This window comes from Anomaloglossus baeobatrachus, chromosome 1 (genome assembly GCF_048569485.1).
Source record: "Anomaloglossus baeobatrachus isolate aAnoBae1 chromosome 1, aAnoBae1.hap1, whole genome shotgun sequence".
In the NCBI taxonomy this organism is placed as follows: Eukaryota; Metazoa; Chordata; class Amphibia; order Anura; family Aromobatidae; genus Anomaloglossus; species Anomaloglossus baeobatrachus.
In genome coordinates, this window is record NC_134353.1 from 653,698,666 (window position 1) to 653,722,211 (window position 23,546).

The 23,546-nt window shown below is 46.4% G+C and overlaps 1 protein-coding gene across 5 annotated transcripts in view; it reads right to left on the bottom strand.

Moving 5' to 3' along the window:
- Nucleotides 1–23,546, bottom strand: part of MORC2 (MORC family CW-type zinc finger 2) — a 384,344-nt gene that overhangs the window by 119,640 nt on the left and 241,158 nt on the right. For all 5 annotated transcript variants that reach the window (XM_075319941.1, XM_075319943.1, XM_075319945.1 and 2 more), the window contains one exon: nt 14,338–14,478. In XM_075319941.1, coding sequence (XP_075176056.1) covers nt 14,338–14,478 — 141 coding nt within the window. The remainder of the gene's footprint in view (nt 1–14,337; nt 14,479–23,546) is intronic.

Here is a 23,546-nt window from a genome sequence, read left to right on the forward strand (position 1 = left end):
ACATTGAAAATTAAAGGGTTTAAATACAACCACATATTTGCTATCACTGCGTTCAGAAATGCCTGATCTATCAAAATATAAAATCAATCTGATTGGTAAATGGCGTAGCGCCAAAAAAATTTCAAACGCCAAAATTACGTTTTTTTGGTTGCCGCAAATTATGCAAATGCAATAACAGGCGATCAAAACTTAGCATCTGCGCAAAAATGGTACCGTTAAAAACGTCAGCTCGAGATACAAAAATAGGCCATCACTGAGCTATAGATCCGGAAAAATGAGATACGGGTTTTGAAAAATGGCGCAAAACGTGCGCCACTTTTCTTGGACAATCCTGTGAAATTTTTTTTAACTCTTTACTTAAAAATAACACCATACATGTTTGGTGTCTACAAACTCGCACCGACCTCAGGCATCACACCAACATATCAGTTTTACCATTATAGTGAACATGGTGAATAAAATATACCAAAAACTATTGTGAGATCACACTTTTTTTGCAGTTTTTCCACACTTGAATTTTTTTTGCTATTTTCCAGTACACTATATGTGATACCAATGTGATATGACTGAAGTTTGAATGTAATTAGATAGGAATCATAATCAAAAGATAGGAGTGATCCCAGATATTATTTGACCTATCAATAATTCAGTATCAAAGAGATGTCCTTTGGAAGGCCAATATGATGACCAAAGAATACATGTCTTCAAGCAGTTTTAAGATAATGGGGAAGTCACATTTACAGTTCCACTTACCGGAAACTTGTGGTTGGCTTAAAGACAGGTTTAAGGAAGCTTGCATATGAAATTTACGGCTCATTGCAATATTTCACTAACACTATGGTCAAACTGTGGTCGGCCAGTTGTCAACTGGCAGGATGTGCAGGAAATGTGCAGGAAGCTGCCAGTGCCCACAGCAGCTTGTGGTCAAGTTACATGAACATGACTCAGCTGTCACATGCTGGTGACCATTTAAACCCAACCTACAAAGTTTTCCTATAAAAAATACACCGGACTCGCTTAATGTTGGGGAAACCTTCCAGGACATTGAAGTGTACGTACGCACTGTTCCTGTGATGCAAGATGCCATGTTGATTCCTTATCATTAACTCGAGTTCCCTCCGATGTGAAAGGATTGCTACAACATAACGGTAATGTTGATGCATATTTCTGTTATTGTATAAGTTTCTATGACTATAGTTCTTATGCCTATGTACCATTGACTATATATATTCATGTGCTATTAAAATAAATAGTATCTTGCTATAAAGAATATTAGTATTCATGCCTGATTAGGATATCAACCAAAAAGAATCCTGGCACACAGTATGGAAAAAAAGGAGATAATCCAAAATTCTTGTTGTATGTTGTGATTTTATTCAAAAAAAGGTTCTCATAGCAAGTTGTAATAAAGTTTTTTCATGATGACAGGAAAATGAATGACAGTCCAACGTTTCGGCTATAAATTAAGCCTTCATAAGGGACCACAAGGTACCATATTGTTGTTATCATAGAAAGAAACCTATTAGCAACGCTAGAGACGATTCAGAGAAATATGGATCTTCCCAAAGAAGAGGGCTTCGGTTGTCAGGTGTAGGTAACTCTAGAATGCGGCTACTATGGAAACCACCTTATCATATGAGTAAGTATATGCCTCTATGTCATGGAGGAACTCATAGTACGTATATGTAGTGGCGCTGTAGATGGAGAAACTGTCTCAGGGTAAGATGTCGGAGGGCGCTTGGTATGTTAAGGCAATGGGTAGAAGCACCCAATGAAGAAAAGGGACTAAAATGTCCGTGAGGGCACCAGAGGCCAAGGTGAAAGCCGCCAATCATATGGATGTGCGGTTTGCCATTTGTACCGTATAAGGACACGTATGTGTGAAATATGCCGCGCAGTGTGATAGGACACTGTCTCAAAGTTGGAGCTCCTTGTCAGTATGGTGAGATGGCTAGGCTGGTAATGAATAGGTAGAGACCGGAGGAGAGAACCAATGCCCTTAAGCCGCATGGGAATCGGAAATAGGAGCCCCTGTTTTTGAATAAAATCACAACATACAACAAGAATTTTGGATTATCTCCTTTTTTTCCATACTGTGTGCCAGGATTCTTTTTGGTTTATACGGACATATTCTCCTGAGCACCAGGCATAAAGTAGTGAGCCCAGCATACTCCTCATTGCTGATTAGGATATCAGTGAGCGCTTCGTAAGTACGGGCTTTCAGCCCCCTTTTTAGTAGAATTTAGCAAGACATAAATTGGCGTAGTCGGCAGGATTACTTCTATAAGAAGTAATTAATGCATTTTTGTAATTTAGAAATTAAAAACATATATTTGGCAAATTTCCAGATATTTTTTCAATCTTTTTGCATAGTGTCAAAATGTTCAGAAAACGTAAGGATAATGTTAAGGAGGTTGTTGTGGAGATCCCATGCTGGACTGAGGCTCCCTACAATCTTATAGCACATGAATTGGTCAATTGTGGATTGGCAGAACAATGGCAGAATAAGCTCAAGGGTTGTGAAGCTACTGATGTTGTGAATGTACTCAGTAGTGACCCTGTGAAAACAGGTGATGTAGTGTCTTGTGGATTGGCAGAACAATGGCAGGACAAGCATAAGGGTAGTGAAGCTACTGATGTTGTGAATGTACTCAGTGGTGCCCCTGTGAAAACAGGTGATGTAGTGTCTTGTGGATTGGCAGAACAATGGCAGGACAAGCATAAGGGTAGTGAAGCTACTGATGTTGTGAATGTACTCAGTGGTGCCCCTGTGAAAACAGGTGATGTAGTGTCTTGTGGATTGGCAGAACAATGGCAGGACAAGCATAAGGGTAGTGAAAATACTGATGTTGTGAATGTACTCATTGGTGCCCCTGTGAAAGCAGGTGATGTAGTGTCTTTAGCACGGCACAAACAATGGCAGGATAAGCTTAAGGGTAGTGAAGCTACTGATGTTGTGAATGTATTCGGTAGTGTCCCTGTGAAAGCAGGTGATGTAGTGTCTTTAGCACGGCGCAAACAATGGCAGGATAAGCTTAAGGGTAGTGAAGCTACTGATGTTGTGAATGTATTCGGTAGTGTCCCTGTGAAAGCAGGTGATGTAGTGTCTTTAGGACGGCGCATCTGGATTTTGGCAAGTGCATATAGTGTAATGCATGAGCGTAATCTAAAGATGCAGAAGAAAAGTTCCCAGATGGAACAAAAGATGATAGAATTAGGTGGCCAGAAAACAGTTCTGGAATGTAATACCAGACTGTTGAAGGATAAATTGGAACATTATCAGAATGTGGCACAAAAAGCTGCCATAAAAATTGCTCAAAATAAGTACAAGAAAAGAAGAGGAAAAGTAAATAAAATCCAAATTGCTCAAAATAAGTACAAGAAAAGAAGAGGAAAGGTAAATAAAACCAAAGTACATAAAAGTATCGTCTCAGCTTCTATAAACTGGGATCCCGATACTTGGGATGGGGATGTGTGGGATTCATCTTCATCATCTGATGAGGAGGATTACCATAAAGGGAGCATTCAGGCCAATCCAGTAAGGAGGCGCCTAGAGAGGACAGAGAATGAGATCATCCGGGAACATGTCCGGGATGGTCAGGGGAATCTGCAATATGACGAAGATGGTAATGCCATCACAAATGAGAGAACGATTCCTCATGTAAAAAATCGAGTAACCATTGAAGATTACTCTCAGGGAGAAGTTGATAGCATTTTAACACAGTTTAGACAAAAACCAGGAGAAGGAGAAATTCCCTGGTTGGGCAGGGTGCACGATCTCGGAGGAGGTGGAGTGCACTTTGACGCCGGAGACGTGGCAAAATTTGTCACCATGTCTCGTGACCCAGTAATTCAGAGATCAATAAAAAATTATTTTGTTAATCATAATGAGCATGGTACTCAAAACTTAATCATGATCCTAGCCCATGCTTTTCTGGACAAATACCCATCAGAAGCAGACTTTCCTATCAATGATAAACCTTGGTATACCTTAAAAGATGGTATGGAAAGGCTGAAGGAAGAAGCAATGAGGAATGCTCTTCCTCTTTTGGGAATGGATGATGATTATCTCCAGTACCCATTGAAAGCCAGCATAAGAAATAGGCTGGTTAAACATGCTCCTCCAGCATACAAAACAGTTATTTTAACCTTAACTGTAGCTCTGACTGGAGAATCAATCGGTGTAGTTCTAGGGAGGATGAGGGAGTTACAGGATATGGGACAGTGGGATAAATCGTCCCCTGGAGGCCATGTTGGTAACAGTAAGCTAAACAATCCTGATTGGAAAGCGAAATCAGTAGGGGAGGCCCCACGAGTGTCTCGCAAAGACATGTTCCAGGCTTTGCTTAAAGCCGGGATCAATAAGGAAAGGATTGATGGAAAGGAGACAGGAGAATTATGGAAGTTGTACAAACAGAAAGTTCTATCCACAAAGAAAGTGACCACTATAAATGTGGAAGGGGGTTCAAAAACCCCCAAGGTAAAGAAATCAGAGGGAAAAGGGGAAAAAACCCCAAAGAATGTGTCTTGGGAAGATTTTCAGTCAGTTTATCCATTGGAAGAACTGGCTGCAGCCGTGGCCACAAAGGTCACGGAAGGAAGGGCTAATGCACAGACTGAAGTCTATGCAAATGAAAGTTCAGAAGGAAGTGATTTACCATAGGTAGCCAGCCAAGCCCCCCTATTGATAAAAAGGGACGAACGTCCCTACGTCAATCTTAGCATACATGTTCAAAGAGTCCCAGCTTGGATTGACACGGGGGCGGAGGCTACTTTAATTCATGGAAACCCAGAAAAAATAAAAAGACCTCGAGTAAAAATTGCTGGACTAGGTGGTCAAGTGATCACCGGGGTTCAGACACAGGTAGCTTTGAAGATAGGTAATTTACCTATCAAGAAGTATACGGTGCTGGTAGTTCCTATACCAGAATATATTTTGGGAATTGATATCCTAAAATGGATGACTCTTAATCTAACAGAAGGAAAGAAGGGAATTTTGTTACTTACCGTAAATTCCTTTTCTTCTAGCTCCAATTGGGAGACCCAGACGATTGGGGTGTATAGCTACTGCCTCCGGAGGCCACACAAAGTATTACACTAAAAAGTGTAAGGCCCCTCCCCTTCTGCATATACACCCCCCATGGGATCACGGGCTGCTTCAGTTTTAGTGCAAAAGCAAGAAGGAGGAAAGCCAATAACTGGTTAAACAATTCAATCCGAAGGAACATCGGGGAACTGAAACCCTTCAACATGAACAACATGTGTACCCGAACAACCAAAAATCCCGAAGGAACAGGGGCGGGTGCTGGGTCTCCCAATTGGAGCTAGAAGAAAAGGAATTTACGGTAAGTAACAAAATTCCCTTCTTCTTCGGCGCTCCATTGGGAGACCCAGACGATTGGGACGTCCAAAAGCAGTCCCTGGGTGGGTAAATTAATACCTCAAGTTTGGACTGTAAAAAACAGCCCATCCCTACATGGAGGCAACCGCCGCCTGCAGGACTCTTCTACTTAGGCTGGCATCCGCCTAAGCGTAGGCATGCACCTGATAACGCTTGGTGAAGGTGTGCAGACTCGCCCAGGTAGCCGCCTGGCACACCTGCTGAGTCGTAGCCTGGTGCCGTAATGCCCAGGACGCACCCACGGCTCTGGTAGAATGGGCCTTCAGCCCTGATGGAACCGGAAGCCCAGCAGAGCGGACGGCTTCAAGAATTGGTTCCTTGATCCATCGAGCCAGGGTGGATTTGTAAGCCTGCGACCCTTTGCGCTGACCAGCGACAAGTACAAAGAGTGCATCCGAGCGGCGCAGGGGCGCCGTGCGGGAAAAGTAGATTCTGAGCGCTCTCATCAGATCCAACAAATGCAAATCCAATTCATATCGATGAACTGGATGAGGACAAAAGGAAGGTAAGGAGATATCCTGACTGAGATGAAAGGGGGATACCACCTTAGGGAGAAACCCCGGAATCAGGCGCAGCACTACCTTGTCTTGGTGAAACACCAGGAAGGGAGCTTTGGATGACCGCGCTGCTAGCTCGGACACTCTCTGAAGAGACGTGACCGCTACCAAAAAGGCCACTTTCTGTGAAAGTCGAGAAAGTGAAACATCCCTCAGAGGCTCAAAGGGCGGCTCCTGGAGAGCAATTAGTACCCTGTTCAGATCCCATGGGTCTAACGGCCTCTTTGTACGGAGGGACAATGTGACCAACCCCCTGCAGGAACGTGCGTACCTGAGGAAGTCGTACTATGCGCTTCTGAAAGAATACAGACAGCGCTGGGACTCGTCCGTTAAGGGAGCCGAGCGACAAACCTTTTCCCAAACCAGATTTGGAAGGAAAAGTAGGCAATGCAAATGTCCAGGGAGACACTCCCTGAGCAGAGCACTAAGATAAGAATATCTTCCACGTCTTGTGGTAGATATTGGCAGACGTCGGCTTCCTAGCCCGTCTCATGGTGGCAATGACGTCTTGAGATAATCCTGAAGACGCTAGGATCCAGGACTCAATGGCCACACAGTTAAGTTCAGAGCCGTAGAATTCAGATGGAAAAAACGGCCCTTGGGACAGAAAGTCTGGCCGGTCTGGTAGTGCCCACGGTTGGCCGACCGTGAGATGCCACAGATGCGGGTACCACGACCTCCTCGGCCAGTCTGGGGCGACGAGGATGGCGCGGCGGCAATCGGAGCTGATCTTGCGTAGCTCTCTGGCAACAGTGCCAGAGGGGGAAACACATAGGGTAGCTGGACCTGCGACCAATCCTGAACTAAGGCGTCTGCCGCCAGAGCTCTTTGATCGTGAGACCGCGCCATGAAAATCGGGCCCTTGTGGTTGTGCCGAGACGCCATTAGGTCGACGTCCGGCCTCCCCCAGCGGCTACAGATTTCTTGACACCCGTCCGGGTGCCGAGACCATTCCCCTGCGTCCATGCCCTGGCGACTGAGGAAGTCTGCTTCCCAGTTTTCTACGCCCGGGATGTGAACTGCGGATATGGTGTATGCTCTGTCTTACACCCACATCAGAATCCGCCGGACTTCCTGGGAGGCTTGCCGACTGCGTGTTCCGCCTTGGTGGTTGATGTATGCCACCGCTGCGAAGTTGTCCGACTGAATTCGGATCTGTTTGCCTTCCAGCCTCTGCTGGAAGGCTTGCAGGGCAAGATACCCTGCCCAGGTTTCCAGAACATTGATCTGAAGGGTGGACTCCTCTGAAGAGAGTCCTTGCCCGCCTGAGAAAGGGGTACGTTCCTGTCTAGGGACGTCGACTTCCCATCCCATTGGCGAAGAATGTCCTATAGAAGTGGACGCAGATGAAAACTGCGCGAAAGGGACTGCCTCTGCATGAGGCGTCTTAAGGGGTGTGACTGGCTTTGAGGGAGAGACTGCACCCCCGTCTGTAGTGAACGCCGTATGTCCAGCGGGAGCTGCACTATCGCTGAGAGAGTGTGAAGCTCCATGCCAAGATATGTCAGCGATTGGGTCGGTCAGATTTAACTTTAAAAAGTTTATGATCCACCCGAAACTCTGGAGAGTCTCCAGCGCCACGTTCAGGCTGTGTTGGCATGCCTCTTGAGAGGGTGCCTTGACGAGTAGATCGTCCAAGTAAGGGATCACAGAGTGACCCTGAGAGTGCAGGACTGCTCCCACTGCTGCCATAAACTTGGTGAAAAGCCGTGGGGCTGTCACCAGACCGAAGGGCAGGGCTACGAACTGAAGATGCTCGTCTTCAATAACGAATCGTAGCCAACACCGGTGCTCTGGAGCAATCGGCACGTGGAGATAAGCATCCTGATGTCTATTGACGGTAGGAAACCTCCTTGAGACATTGAGGCAATGACGGAGCGGGGGGATTTCCTCCGGAACCGCCTGGTTTTCACGTGCTTGTTGAGCAGTTTTAGGTCCAAAACGGAACGGAAAGAGCCGTCGTTTTTTGGTACCACAACCAGATTGAAGTAAAAACCGTATCTTGTTCCTGAGGAGGAACAGGGATTACCACTCCTTCTGCCTGCAGAAGAGCATCGGCTCGGTCGGAAGGTGATGAAGTTCTGAAGATCTAGTCGGAGGACGAGAACAGAACTCCATCCTGTACACGTGAGACAAAATGTCTCTCACCCACCGGTCTTTGACCTGTGGCAGCTAAATGTCGCCAAGCGGGAGAGTCTGCCACCGACCGCGGATGCGGAGAGAGAGGGCTGAACGTCATGAGGAAACCGCCTTGGTATCGGTTCCTCCGGCTGCCTTCCTTGGGCGTGATTGAGCCCGCCAGGAATCTGCGCCTCTCTGAGCCTTTTGAGTCCTTTTGGACGAGGACAATTGGGACCTGCCCGAGCCTGGGAAGGACCGAAACCTCGACTGTCCCTTCCTCTGTTGGGTGTTGTTTGATCTGGGTTGGTGTAAGGAAGAGTCCTTACCCTTGGACTGTTTAAGGATTTCATCCAATCGCTCACCAAACAGTCTGTCACCAGATAATGGCAAACTGGTTAAGCACTTTTTTGGAAGCAGAATCTGCTTTCCATTCCCTCAACCACAAGGCTCTGCGTAAAACCACGGAGTTGGCGGACGCCACTGACGTACGGCTCGTAGAGTGCAGGACAGCATTAATAGCGTAAGTCGCAATGCAGACATTGCGAGGTTAAGGACGCCATCTGCGGCACAGATGTACATGTGACAGTGTCCACGTGCGCAAGACCAGCTGAAATAGCTTGGAATGCCCGTACGGCTGCGAATGCCGGAGCCAACCGACACGCCGATAGGTTCATAGACAGAATTCAACCAGAGGACCATCTGTCCGTCAATGGCATCTTTAAGTGAAGTCCCATCTTCCACTGCAACTATGGATCTAGCCGCAAGCCTGGAGATTGGGGGATCCACCTTTGGACACTGGGTCCAGCGCTTGACCACGTCAGGGGGAAAGGGATAACGTGTATCCTAAAGACGTGTGGAGAAACGCTTGTCTGGATAAGCGTGGTGTTTCCGGATTGCTTCTCTGAAGTCAGAGTGGCCGGAAAAGTACTCAATATACGCTTGAGATATTGAAAAAGGAATTTCTCCTGCTGCGAAGCTGACTCCTCCACCGGAGGAGCTGAGGGAGAAATATCCAACATTCCATTGATGGACGCTAGAAGAACATTCACTATGGCGTCACCATCCGGTGTATCCGGATTGAGAGCGGTCTCAGGATCAGAGTCCTGATCAGCTACGTCTGCCTCATCATACAGAGAGTCTTGCTGGGACCCTAACCAGTGATGAAGCCGAGTGCCGCTCCCAGCGAGCTCGCTTAGGCTGTCTGGGACTGTTGTCAGAGCCTGCGCCCTGGGATGCATGGGACCCCCCCGGAGCACTGATTTGTTCCAAATGAGGGTGGCCCGGGAGCATTGTATCAACATTGCCCATGGTCCGTCTGGACTGCAAAGTCTCTAAGATGTTAGTCACAGTCACAGACATCTATCAGCCAAAACTGCCACTCCGTCCCTGTCCCTGGACAGGGTTCACAGGTGGTTCCTTTGGCCACCTCTAGCAGATACCCCGGCTGACCAAGTGCTACAGGGGAGCATTGCACACAATGGGGACAGTGGAACCTGCAGTACAAGCAGCATAGAAAGCCTGTGCCTTGGCACCCTTGCTTTTTTGCTGCTGTCTAGAAGTATATAGCCAAGAATAGCGACCGTACAATGCAATGTATAGCATACAAGCAGAAAGTACAAATGAACACTTCAGCACATGCAGTACAAGCAGCATAGAAAACCTGTGCCTTAGCACCCTTGCTTTTTTGCTGCCGTTGTCTAGCCATCTAGGAGTATATAGCCAAGAATAGCGACCGTACAGTGCAGTGTATAGCATACCAGCATGAAGTACAAATGAACACTTCAGCACATGCAATACAAGCAGCCTAGAAAGCCTGTGCCCTAGCACCCTTGCTTTTTGCTGCTGTAGTCTAGCCATCTAGGCATAAAGTACAAATGGCATTAGTGGTGTCAGCACTTCAGGTGCCGCTTACCGCCCGCACAAAAGCGGGTGTGTGGTCGCCCGAATCCTGTGACTGGTTGCCCAGAGCTTGTCTCCCTTCTCCAGCCCAGACTGCGTGCAGGAATGGCCGCCGGCGTCTTGTGAAGAGGGGCGGGCCGTGGGCGTGCCCCAGACAAGAGCGGGAAACCGGCGTCCCACTGTGTCCAGTGAAGGGGGCTGGAGAATGCAAAGCAGACTCCAGCTCTCGGCGCTGACTGTCTGTACAGCGTCCCGCCCCTCCCCTGACTGGCAGGGCTGGGGGCGGGAACGAAGTGAAAACTAGGCCGCAAAGCCGGGGACTCGAGTAATAAGCGCGGCCGTCCGCGTGCACGGCCAGCGCGGAAGTCCCCGGCGCACCACAAGTCCCAGCCGCGCCACAGTGTAAAAACACCCCGCAGCGGCCGGCGCGGCAGTTTCTAACACATAAATTCACTCAGCTAAGCTGCAGTGAATAATAGCACAAGCGCTCCGCGCTGTTGTCCCCGGCGCACTAGCACTCCCAGCAATGCTGGTGTGTGTGTGCGCGATGTGTACGGGGACACAGAGTACCTTAATGTAGCAGGGCCCTGTCCCTGACGATACCCAGCTCCATATCCAGCAGGTTCTCCGGGTCTGTGGATGGAGCCCGGTCTCAGTGCCTGGAGACCGGTAAGATCCCACTTCACCCAGAGCCCTGAGGGGGGATGGGGAAGGAAAACAGCATGTGGGCTCCAGCCTCCGTACCCGCAATGGGTACCTCAACCTTAACAAACACCCGACAAAAGTGGGGTGAGAAGGGAGCATGCTGGGGGCCCCATATGGGCCCACTTTTCTTCCAACCGACATAGTCAGCAGCTGCTGCTGACTAAAAACAGTGGAGCTATGCGTGGATGTCTGACCTCCTTCGCACAAAGCAGAAAACTGAAGCAGCCCGTGATCCCACGGGGGGTGTATATGCAGAAGGGGAGGGGCCTTACACTTTTTAGTGTAATACTTTGTGTGGCCTCCGGAGGCAGTAGCTATACACCCCAATCGTCTGGGTCTCCCAATGGAGCGCCGAAGAAATTCTCCTTTGGGGTTATGTCTTGTCATAAGGAAATGCAGATCTCACATTATATCAATGATATAATGATACAAGGACAAGATGAGCAAAGTGTGAGAGATCAATTGACAAAACTGGTTGCTCATATGAGGAGTAAAGGATGGGAAATCAATGATGCCAAGGTTCAAGGACCGTCTCTGGTGGTAACATTTCTAGGGATTCAGTGGAACAAGGGGCACAGAGAGATCTTGCCCAATGCCAGACAGAAAATTATTAATTTTCCGGTCCCTAAATCCAAACAGGAGACTCAGTCTTATATTGGATTGTTTGATTTTTGGAGACAACATATCCCTCATTTGGGACAAATGTTGGCTCATTTGTACAAAGTAACGAGGAAAAAAATGAGTTCCACTGGGGAGAGGAACAGCAAAATGTGTTTGAGATGGTCAGGGAAGTGTGGCAAGACATTGAAGGGATTATTCAATCTACCAAGACCACTGTATTTCATGTCGATGCTCATGTCCCTACTAACTCACTTGAACGTTTGTTTAATTCAGAAGCAGATAAAGCAGCAGCCATCAGACAAGTCAGTCCAACAGTTGACAAGGCAAGGTACAGCTGTTTGGGCACACCAGAAAGAGCGACACCTTATTCAGCAGGTTTAGACCTCAGTACATTGGAAACTGTCGTGGTACCCCCAGGTAAGGTAAAAACAATTTCAACAGGATTGGGTTGCCATACACCAAAGGATCATTATGGTCAAATAGCCACTCGTTCTAGCTTAGCGTTAAAAGGAGCCATAGTGGTGGGAGGGGTAATAGAGGCAGATCATCAGGTAGAAATCAAGGTACTGATGCTAAATTTGGGAAATGAACCTTTGATATTGATGAAACACCAGAAGGTGGCTCAGATGTTAATAATTCCAATAAACTTGTCTGAAATAAGAGAAGGAACTGCCCCAGCAGAATTAACAATACGGGGTACTAAAGGTTTTGGATCCTCTAATATTAAAAATGTAGGAGCAAAAATATGGATTCAAAACCTCCAAGGACCGCCCTCAGAGACAGAGGTAATAGCGGTCGGAAAAGATCGTACTCTCCTGATAATGAGACCAGGAGTGGAGAAGTGGGAATATGTCCCACAAGAAAAATGTTATTTACGAGAATAATAGTGTATCTTTATTTGCAGAAGGTGTGGTAAATAAGCGGAATCCATGGTATCGGTTACTAGGAAGAGCTCGATAGTGATGAGATGGAGAAATTCCTGTGTTTGATGTTTGCCTCTTTGGTCGTTGGATGGACAAGTCTACATCAAGAGGAACCTGTGGCGAATGAATTTCTGATGCACCATCACATTTTCAACACACAGATTGCTGGATCTGTACACATTCTTCGCTTACAGCCACCAGTATCCCTTATCTGGATGTCCCGGTATCGATGGAGGAAATCTTAAAGTAGAAAAGTTGTTCCGATCATCTTGCTGATAAAGACACTCGAAGTGTTCGTCTATAGAATACTACAGTACCCATTTCCATAGTGGGATGGATCAATCTTCCATGGTGGCAAGGCAATTTGAATGCAACAGTCACCAATTTGCAATATCTGGCTTTTAAGGGAGGAATTTGGGTACTAAGAAATATGACTGGACTGACTAACCTGGGATTCATCCCTATGGGGAATATAAAAATAAGTTTTGGGACAGCTATAAATACTGTAGATGCTTTTAAACCCAGCTTAGTGGAAAAGACAATTCATGATATGTTATGGCCTTATGGCAATATGTTCATAAATGGGACAAGTGAAACTTCTAGTAACATATCGGGAAATGTAATGTGTAATGATTCCTTTGAATATCGAGCAAATGCCAAAACACATGATATTCAAGGGAGCTTTTCAGATAATATTGCTTTTAGTTTTAATATACTATACATAGTAGTGAAACTGATTATATTTGTGATTCAACGTTTATCTAAACAAAGCAAGACAATTTGTGGCAAACAATATTTCTTGGTCATGGTATGGTGTATGCCGAGTGATCTTCTTCTAGTGGAATACTGATGATGGAAAATAATCCCTGGGATCAAGGACCGATTGTGATACCAATGTGATATGACTGAAGTTTGAATGTAATTAGATAGGAATCATAATCAAAAGATAGGAGTGATCCCAGATATTATTTGACCTATCAATAATTCAGTATCAAAGAGATGTCCTTTGGAAGGCCAATATGATGACCAAAGAATACATGTCTTCAAGCAGTTTTAAGATAATGGGGAAGTCACATTTACAGTTCCACTTACCGGAAACTTGTGGTTGGCTTAAAGACAGGTTTAAGGAAGCTTGCATATGAAATTTACGGCTCATTGCAATATTTCACTAACACTATGGTCAAACTGTGGTCGGCCAGTTGTCAACTGGCAGGATGTGCAGGAAATGTGCAGGAAGCTGCCAGTGCCCACAGCAGCTTGTGGTCAAGTTACATGAACATGACTCAGCTGTCACATGCTGGTGACCATTTAAACCCAACCTACAAAGTTTTCCTATAAAAAATACACCGGACTCGCTTAATGTTGGGGAAACCTTCCAGGACATTGAAGTGTACGTACGCACTGTTCCTGTGATGCAAGATGCCATGTTGATTCCTTATCATTAACTCGAGTTCCCTCCGATGTGAAAGGATTGCTACAACATAACGGTAATGTTGATGCATATTTCTGTTATTGTATAAGTTTCTATGACTATAGTTCTTATGCCTATGTACCATTGACTATATATATTCATGTGCTATTAAAATAAATAGTATCTTGCTATAAAGAATATTAGTATTCGTGCCTGATTAGGATATCAGTGAGCGCTTCGTAAGTACGGGCTTTCAGCCCCCTTTTTAGTAGAATTTAGCAAGACACTATATGGTTAAACTTATTGTTTCATTTAAAACTGCAACTCGTCCCAGAAAAATCAAGCCCTCATATGGGAAGATTGACGGAAAAATAAAAAAAGTTATGGCTCTCGGAAGAAGGGGAGCAAAATAAAAAAATAAAAACTGGAAAAACGCCCAGGGCTGAAGGGATTAAGATGCATTACTTGCACCTTAAAACATTGCAAAAAAATAAATAAAATTACTAAATAAATAAAAATAAAACATCCGATGCAAGCAATGGAAACCATACAATATGTACATAAAGTGTGTTCTATGAGCAGCATCAAATATACTATTTATTTCATTTTACAAATCAATGCACTCTCTAATGTTTTAAAAAAAAAAGAAATTAGGAAACTATCAAATTCATTAAACTGGCATGTAAAGTGGATACTTACATTCCGCCTTCAAGCTGAGGTCCAACCTTTTCATACATCTTAATTAACCGACTGCAGTTATACACAAACATGCCATCAAGTCCACGTTGCTCAATATTCACTCCAAAAATAAAATTTAACTCTTTTGGTTCTTTCAGAGCTCTAAAAACAAAATATGAATAAATAATCCTAGAAGTAGATCATTTCAAGTTATGAATTGTATATTGTTTTGTTAGAATATCATTTTTTTGCTCTTGCTTTTATAACTAAAAGAAGAATTTGCAGAAATAGGAATAAATCTTTATCTTCAGTTAAATAACATGCATAAAAGTAAGCAAATTAAGTAAATCCCTTAAAACATTCCATTTCTGTATACGTTGTATATACAGTAATACTAATCAATCATATTTCTGTACAACACTATGGTTCCTGTACAACAGAGCAAGGGAAACTCCAGCATTATTTGTTGTGGCCATCCGATGCGCCGCAAGCCCTTTAACCCCTTCACGACCATGGACAGAAAGATCCGTCATGGTGCCCTGGGCCTTAACGACCAAGGACGGATCTTTCAGTCATGGCGTAATCGCGGCACCGGAGCCTCCGGTGACTGCGAAAAGTTAGCATAAACCGCAGATTCGGGGAGGAGGGGACCTGTACCTGACCTCAGGAGGGGTGGTGCCTCCTCCCCGGACCTACGGAGGCTGTGATTGGCTGACGAACACCGCTCAACCAATCACAGCCACTGTAATGTTCCAGCCATTTAAAATGACTGAAACATTAAAATCCAGCCCTGACCAGTGCAGCTGTAGCACTGGCCATTGGCTGGAGCTGGGTGACCTCACTGGATCACCCTCCCCCAGTTCCAGCAGCTCTGATTGGAGAGATCGGCCTTGTGACCAATCTCTCCAATCGCCATGGACCTGTTGCCGGTGACCGCCCCCGTCACCGTCACTTGTCGGCCCTGCAGCACGCCAGCACAGTGAGTGTATACAGTGCAATGGCAGGGCGACAAGCTCTGGTCCCATGCTGTTAGGTACCCGGAGCATGGGACCCGGAAGTTGCCGCGCCGCCATTGCACTGTATGAAACCGGCGAAAAGCCTCCCGATCCGCCGCTGCCCTCCGCGATCTGCCACCTGTCTCCCCGACTGCTGCCCGCACCCCCACCCCTCGTATCTGCTGCCCGCACCCCCACACCTCCCGATCCGCCGCTGTCCCCCGCGATCTGCCACCTGTCTCCCCGATCTGCTGCCCGCACCCCACCCCTCGTGATCTGCTGCCCGCACCCCCACACCTCCTGATCCGCCGCTGCCCTCCGCGATCTGCCACCTGTCTCCCCGATCTGCTGCCCGCACCCCCACCCCTCGTATCTGTTGCCCGCACCCTCACCACCACACCTCCCAATCCGCCACCGCCACTGCCCTCCGCGATCTGCCACCTGTCTCCGCGATCTGCTGCCCGCACCCCCACCCCTCGTATCTGTTGCCCGCACCCTCACCACCACACCTTCCAATCCGCCACCGCCGCTGCCCTCCGCGATCTGCCACCTGTCTCCGCGATCTGCTGCCCGCACCCCCACCCCTCGTGATCTGCTGCCCGCACCCCCACACCTCCCGATCCGCCGCTGCCCTCCGCGATCTGCCACCTGTCTCCGCGATCTGCTGCCCGCACCCTCACCCCTCGTGATCTGCTGCCCGCACCCCCACCCCTCCCAATCCGCCGCTGCCCTCCTCCGTCTGCCAGCGTCACCGCTCTCCCCGATCTGCTGCCCGGCCCCTCCCCCTCGTGATCGGCTGCGCGCCCCCTCTCCTCAGTATAGCGCTGCGCGCCCCCTCTCCTCCATTATGCACTGCCCGCCACTCCCCCTCGTGATCGGCTGGCGCCCCCTCCCCTCCGTGATGTGCTGCCCACTCCCCCCCCCCACCTCTCACCCCCGTGATCGGCTACCCGCCCCCTCCCCTGTCACCCCCGTGATGTGTGCTCCCTCCCCTGTCACCCCCGTGATGTGTGCTCCCTCCCCTGTCACCCCCGTGATGTGTGCTCCCTCCCCTGTCACCCCCGTGATGTGTGCTCCCTCCCCTGTCACCCCCGTGATCTGTGCTCCCTCCCCTGTCACCCCCGTGATCTGCTGTCCGCTCTCGCGCCACCTCTCACCCCCGTGATCTGTGCTCCCTCCCGTCACCCCCGTGATCTGCTGTCCGCTCTCCCGTCACCTCTCACCCCCGTGATCTGTGCTCCCTCACCTCTCACCCCCGTGATCTGTGCTCCCTCACCTCTCACCCCCGTGATCTGTGCTCCCTCACCTCTCACCCCCGTGATCTGTGCTCCCTCACCTCTCACCCCCGTGATCTGTGCTCCCTCACCTCTCACCCCCGTGATCTGTGCTCCCTCACCTCTCACCCCCGTGATCTGTGCTCCCTCACCTCTCACCCCCGTGATCTGTGCTCCCTCACCTCTCACCCCCGTGATCTGTGCTCCCTCACCTCTCACCCCCGTGATCTGTGCTCCCTCACCTCTCACCCCCGTGATCTGTGCTCCCTCACCTCTCACCCCCGTGATCTGTGCTCCCTCACCTCTCACCCCCGTGATCTGTGCTCCCTCACCTCTCACCCCCGTGATCTGTGCTCCCTCACCTCTCACCCCCGTGATCTGTGCTCCCTCACCTCTCACCCCCGTGATCTGTGCTCCCTCACCTCTCACCCCCGTGATCTGTGCTCCCTCACCTCTCACCCACGTGATCTGTGCTCCCTCACCTCTCACCCACGTGATCTGTGCTCCCTCACCTCTCACCCACGTGATCTGTGCTCCCTCACCTCTCACCCACGTGATCTGTGCTCCCTCACCTCTCACCCACGTGATCTGTGCTCCCTCACCTCTCACCCACGTGATCTGTGCTCTGCTCACCTCTCACCCACGTGATCTGTGCTCTGCTCACCTGTCTCCCCCATGATCTGCGCTGCGCACCCTTCCCCCCCATCTGCCGCTGTGGCTCTTTTCTAACTATCCCCAATCGCATCTCCCACTCCCTCTCCCCCCCTCCTCCCCCATCCGCTTGCCGCCAAGTGCTGATCAGCTACGTGATTGGCTGATCAGGTACGTAATTGTTGCTCTAGTTTTTGCTTTTTTTGTGCACCCCAAATAAAAAAACAAAAACTTGAACAATTAGGTACCTGATCAGCAATCGTCCTGCAGTCGTACTCGACTTTGAACAGGACTTTTTTCCATCCCACCTAGTCCCCCCCCCCCCCTTTTTTTGCAGAACATTCGTGCGTGCGCCCTGGGTTTTTTTTCTATGCCATGGGGGGTCTAGTTTCCAAAATGGGGTCACATGTGGGGGAGCTCCACTGTTTCGGCACCTCAGGGGGTCTCCAAACACAACATGGAATACGCTAATTATCTCAGACAATTTTGCGTTTGAAAAGTCAAATGCCGCTCCTTGCATTCCGAGCCCTGCTGTGTGCCCAAACATTTGATTTCCACTACATATGAGGTGTCTGTGTACTCAGGAGAAATTGCACCATATATTTTATGGTGCAATTTTTCCTGATACCCTTGTGAAAAAAAAAGCTACCTGGTTGAAGTAAGTGGTAAAAATTTTTTTATTTATTTTCACGGCTCAACTCTTAACTTTTGTGAAGCCCCCAGAGGTTCAAAGTGCTCAATAAACATCTAGATAGATTCCATGAGGGGTCTAGTTTCCAAAATGGGGTCACATGTGGGGGAGCGCCACTGTTTTGGCACCTCAGGGGCTCTTCAAACGCAACATGGTGCGGCTAACGTTCCAGCTAATTTTCTGTTCAAAAAGTCAAATGACGCTCCTTCCCTTCCGAGTCCTGCGGTGCGCCCAAACAGTGGTTTTTCGCCACATATGAGGTATCTGCGTGCTCAGAAGAAATTGCCCAACAAATTTTGGGGGTTCATTTAATCCTGCTACTCTTGTGAAATGCAATATTTGAGGCCAAATTAACATTTTTGTTGCAAAAAGTAAAAATGTTCATTTTTTCCTTCCACATTGCTTTAGTTACTGTGAAGCACCAGAAGGGTTAATAACCTTGTTGAATGTGGTTTTCAGTAGCCTGAGGGGTGCCGATTTTGGAATGGTGTCACTTTTGGGTGTTTTGTGTCATGTAGACCTTTCAAAATCGCTTCAAATGTGATGTGGTCCCTAAAAAAAGTGGCTTTGTAAATTTTGTTGTAAAAATGAGAAATTGCTCAAACTTTGAACCCCTATAACTTCCTTAATTTTTTTTTTTTCCCCCAAAATTGTTCTGATGTAATGTAGACATGTGGGAAATGTTATTTATTAATTATTTTTTGTCATAGGTCTCGTTGATTTTAGAGCATAAAATTTCAAAGTTCGAAAATTACAAAATTTTCAAAAGTTTCGCGAAATTTCTGGTTTTTTCACAAAGAAACACAAAAAATATCGGCCTAAATTTAACACTAACATGAAGCCCAATATGTCACGAAAAAACAATCTCAGAATCACCGGGATCCGTTGAAGCGTTCCAGAGTTATAACCTCATAAAGTGACACTGGTCAAAATTGCAAAAAATGGTCTGGTCTTTAGGGTCAAAATAGGCTTGGGGCTGAAGGGGTTAATATCTCCCTACAGTGCAGGTGCATGCACTCACCTTCACTACTGAACACCATGGCACATGCACTGCTAGATTACGTTGGCTATTTTCAGTATCAGGACTTTATAGTTTTATAGCACATTATGCGCTCCCATCGTTCTCCTTTGGGAGGTATAGAAAGCAGCCTCAGTGTCTCCCATGTGATGGATGTACAGTAGCCTCTGTCTCCTATACGGTGTATGTACACCAGCCTCAGTGTCTCCCATGTGATGGACGTACAGAGTAGCCTCTCTCTCCTATACGGTGTATGTACACCAGCCTCCGTGTCTCCCATGTGATGGACGTACAGAGTAGCCTCTGTCTACTATACGGTGTATGCACACCAGCCACAGTGTCTCCCATGTGATGGATGTACAGTAGCCTCTGTCTACTATACGGTGTATGTACACCAGCCACAGTGTCTTCTATGTGACATGTACATAGGAATCTCAGTGAATTCCATGTGATGTATACAGAAGTCTCAAGGTCACCTATGTTATGTATATACAGAAGTCTAGGTGTCTCCCATGTGATGTGTATAAAGCAGTCTCGGTGTCTCCTGTGAGATAAATACTGCAGCCCTCCTACTGCTCGAGTTCTATAAATGTTATCTGAGCTGTGATGAATTTCCCATTTTTAGGAGACATGTAGTGTAATAAAGACATGTGAGCTCTTCTTTACAAACTTATCACAGAGTCGACTGAGCTTCAGATTAAAGCAAACCTGGAAAAGCAGTTGTGAATAGCAACATCATCAATACCATCTAACATCATACTCCTAGCCATAGAGAATGAGTTCCAGCCATCACAATAGGTGTAAGTTACCTAAAAATGATCCTGCTGTATTTGGTCAAATACCCAAGTTAAAAGTAAACCTGTCAGGTATAATATGCAACCAGAACCTTGAGCAGTTCTGGGTGCATATTGATAATCCCTCCCTAACCGTCCCTGTAGCGTACTAACATGCTATTGAATGCAGCTTCACGAGCGGTACCTGTGTTCGCTGTGACCGTGCTTCTGGATACCCGGCCCTTCCAGTCATGTACAGTAGACCCCTGTGGGCATGCTAATATGCTAAGACGGAGGCTAGTCGGGGGATATAACACCCTTGGGACTAGTTCCCGTGCTAATTAGCACAAGATAAAATCTTTTTAGAAATACTTTTTCTAAAGATCCCTTTATCTATACTAGTGTATACAGGGACAGTTAGGCAGGGATTAGCAATATGCACACAGAACTGCTCGTGATTCTGGGTGCATATTGCACCTGACAGGTTCCCTTTAATTATTTAGTATGATGTTATAAATATTGAAATGGCGCTTGGCAGAATAAAAAAATCCCCACTCCTGCTGTACAACAAGTGAGATTATTTCTTAAGTTTACGAGGAGCGATCCAAAAGTAATGATAATCGGTTATTTCTATTGCACACAGAAATTAAAATAAAATGTTTTCTTCTCTGTTAGGTACCACCTAGTCCAGGAAAAGAAAATCACTTAAATAGGCCACGATTCCCGGGAGCTACATTCATTTGAATTGAACTGCCGAGGAGTGAACATCAAAATGGAAAAAAAACGAGCTCAGAGCGGTCATCAAATACCTCTGTTTGAAAAAAAATGACTACCAAAGACATGCACAACCTCTTGGTGGAAACATTGGGGGACTCCTCTCCTCCATATTCCACAGTTGCACGCTGGGCCAAGGAATTTAAGCTGGGAGGAACATCGACGGAAGATGAACATCGTGAAGGACGCCCATCCACGTCCCTCAATGAAGAAAACATGAAAAAAGTTGAAGAAGTTGTATTGGCAGATCGAAGAGTGACTATCAGGCATGTAGCTGAGGTTACAGGGATCTCATATGGCAGTATTCAAAGAATCCTTGCAAAGGAATTGCATATGACAAAGGTCTCAGCGCGTTGGTTGCCAAAAATGTTGTCCGACGAGCAAAAGAAGAAACGAGTTGACATTTCAATAGCAAATCTCGAAAAGTTCCAAGCAGACAAGGAGAATTTTTTGTCACGTTTTTTTTGACCATGGACGAGACCTGGATCCACCCCTTTGATCCCGAAACTAAACAACAATCGATATGGTATTTCACTCCGGACAAAGTAGCTAAAATATTCCCAAGCCAAAAATCAATATGCTGGAGAGGTTGCGATACAAAAGGTGACATTGTTCATATTTTTTGGAGCTGGCCTAGAATCAGAAAATTATGGCAGAAAGTGTCTAAAATAATAAATCTGATAATACACTCAAAAATAAGTCTAACCCCACAATTAGCTCTCTTATCGATAGATTCGGATACAATAAACATAAAATACAGGGCCATCGTAATTCATATCCTTCTAGTTACCAAAGTCGAATTGGCGGCACGTTGGAAATCCAATAAAATTCCAAATATTTACGATCTAATAGAAAAAATATCCCTTCATAAGTTCTATGAAGAGAAGCATGCTCTGATTAATAACTCTTGGAACAGATTTCATAAAAAATGGGACCCATGGACTGACTTTATTAACAACAATACATCAAATTTTAAACCTAATCTAGTTCTAATTCTGGTATAAACGTAATACACGATACTTATTCAATTAGTTTAATAAGAAAATTGTTTATCTACATCTATCTCCTGACATATTATTTGAATATCATACTTTGTAAATTCTTAATCCGACTGTATGTCATAGTTTTTACCAGTGTTATTTGTTTTGTTTCTCCTTTTGTATATGTCTATATTATTTGTTTGATATAGCATGAAGTAATGCTATACAGCACATTCTGTTTTATTGTTTTTGTTAGAACTGTTTTAATGTATAAACTTTGAAAACCTAATAAAAATTATTGAATCATAAACAACAATCGATGACATGGAAACGAGCCGACGAAACGACGCCGAAGAAATTCAAAGTGTCAAGCTCAGCAGGGAAGGTTATGGCGTCCGTTTTTTGGGACGCTGAGGGAATTATTATGGTGGACTATTTGGAGAAGGGAGCCACTATTACGGGCTCCTACTATGCAGAACAAATAAGATTGCGGGAGGCTATCAAGGAGAAAAGGTGCGGCAAACTGCGGGCTGGAGTGCTGTTTCACCAAGATAACAAGCTGGCTCACAAAGCTGCAGTTGCCATGGCAACCATTCAAGAAGCGCGCTTTGAACTGGTGGAACACCCCCCCTATTCGCCAGATCTAGCCCCCAGTGACTTCTTTTTCTTTCCTCGCCTCAAGGAACACCTCCGGGGCAAGAAATTTGATGACAATAGCGACGTGATAACTGCTGTTGGAGATTTTTTTGAGGGTCAAGATCAAGAATATATATATATATATATTTTTTTTTTTAATATATTCATTGTGTTTATTATTTTTTTTTTATCATAAAGGTTTTTATTGAGTTTTCAGAAAAATACAAACTTCTCATACAACAACATCAAGAACAGGAGCATTGAGTAGCAAGAGGTGGAATAGCCTCGAGCCATTATCAGAATATCAATCTGGGACATTAAATACCCCTTACAACAACAACCTGAACATAGGAGCAGGGAGGGAGGGGGGAAAGAGAGGGGGTGGGGGAAGCAGCTCTACAAGACATTCTTAGGCATAATCAATTTATTTATGGTGTAGGTGTCGGTATCTGGGGGAGGGCCGTTGCATAAAGGGAAGTGGCCCACGGGTGCCATTGTTTAAGTCTCGCCGTTCTCTTCTCTAGGTTGGGGGCCAAGTTGGTTTCGTATAGCCAGTGTAGGTTGATCCTCTCAATTAGATCTCTTTTTGTAGGGGGGCTCACCGACCTCCACTTGTATGCCACACAGTACCTGCCAGCTATGAGAATGTGAGAAATGATGTTTTTTAAAACATCCGGGATCCCATCTAAGCCAATGTGTAGCACCGCTAAGGTTGGGTTTGGAGAAAGGCGGAGACTAGTAACCTCATGGATTAGATTGAACACCTCCTGCCAGAAATTAGATAACTTAGGGCAAAACCACCACATATGACATAAGGTGCCCCTGTGGTTGCAGCCCCTCCAGCACAGTGGTGACACATGTGGGGAAAAAGAAGCCAGTTTAGTAGGGGAGTTGTACCACCTCAGATGAACCTTTTTTAATTGCTCTATATGATTGAGACAAGAAGAGAACTTGTGGATCCATTTTGAGGCCGCGAACCATTCTTGCGGCGGAAGCGGAGAAGCTAGATCTTTTTCCCATTTGAGCATATACGGCAATTGTTTGTCCGGTTGTGGGGAGTTTAGCATATTATGGATATATGAAAGGCCTTTGATTTTGCTATTTTGAAAGAATTTTTTAATTGAGGCGTGGTCAGCTGTCGTGGGAGCCGGGAGATGAGGAGCGGACTGAAGAAAGTGACGTATTTGAAAAAACTGGAATAGACTGTGTCGGGGAAGGTTAAATTTATCACACATTTCTGAGTACGGGAGTAGGACGCCTTCTCTATAGAGATCTGCTAGGGTGATTGGACCTCCACGTGTCCAGGCGGCAAGATTCAAGTTCGGAATGAAGGCTTCTAGCGATCTAAGGGGAATGCTGGGACCTAAAGCATGTGACACTGGCTTGCTCCACAAGGACCAAGCTTTCTTTAGAGCTGCTGTGGTGGGTAGAAGATCGC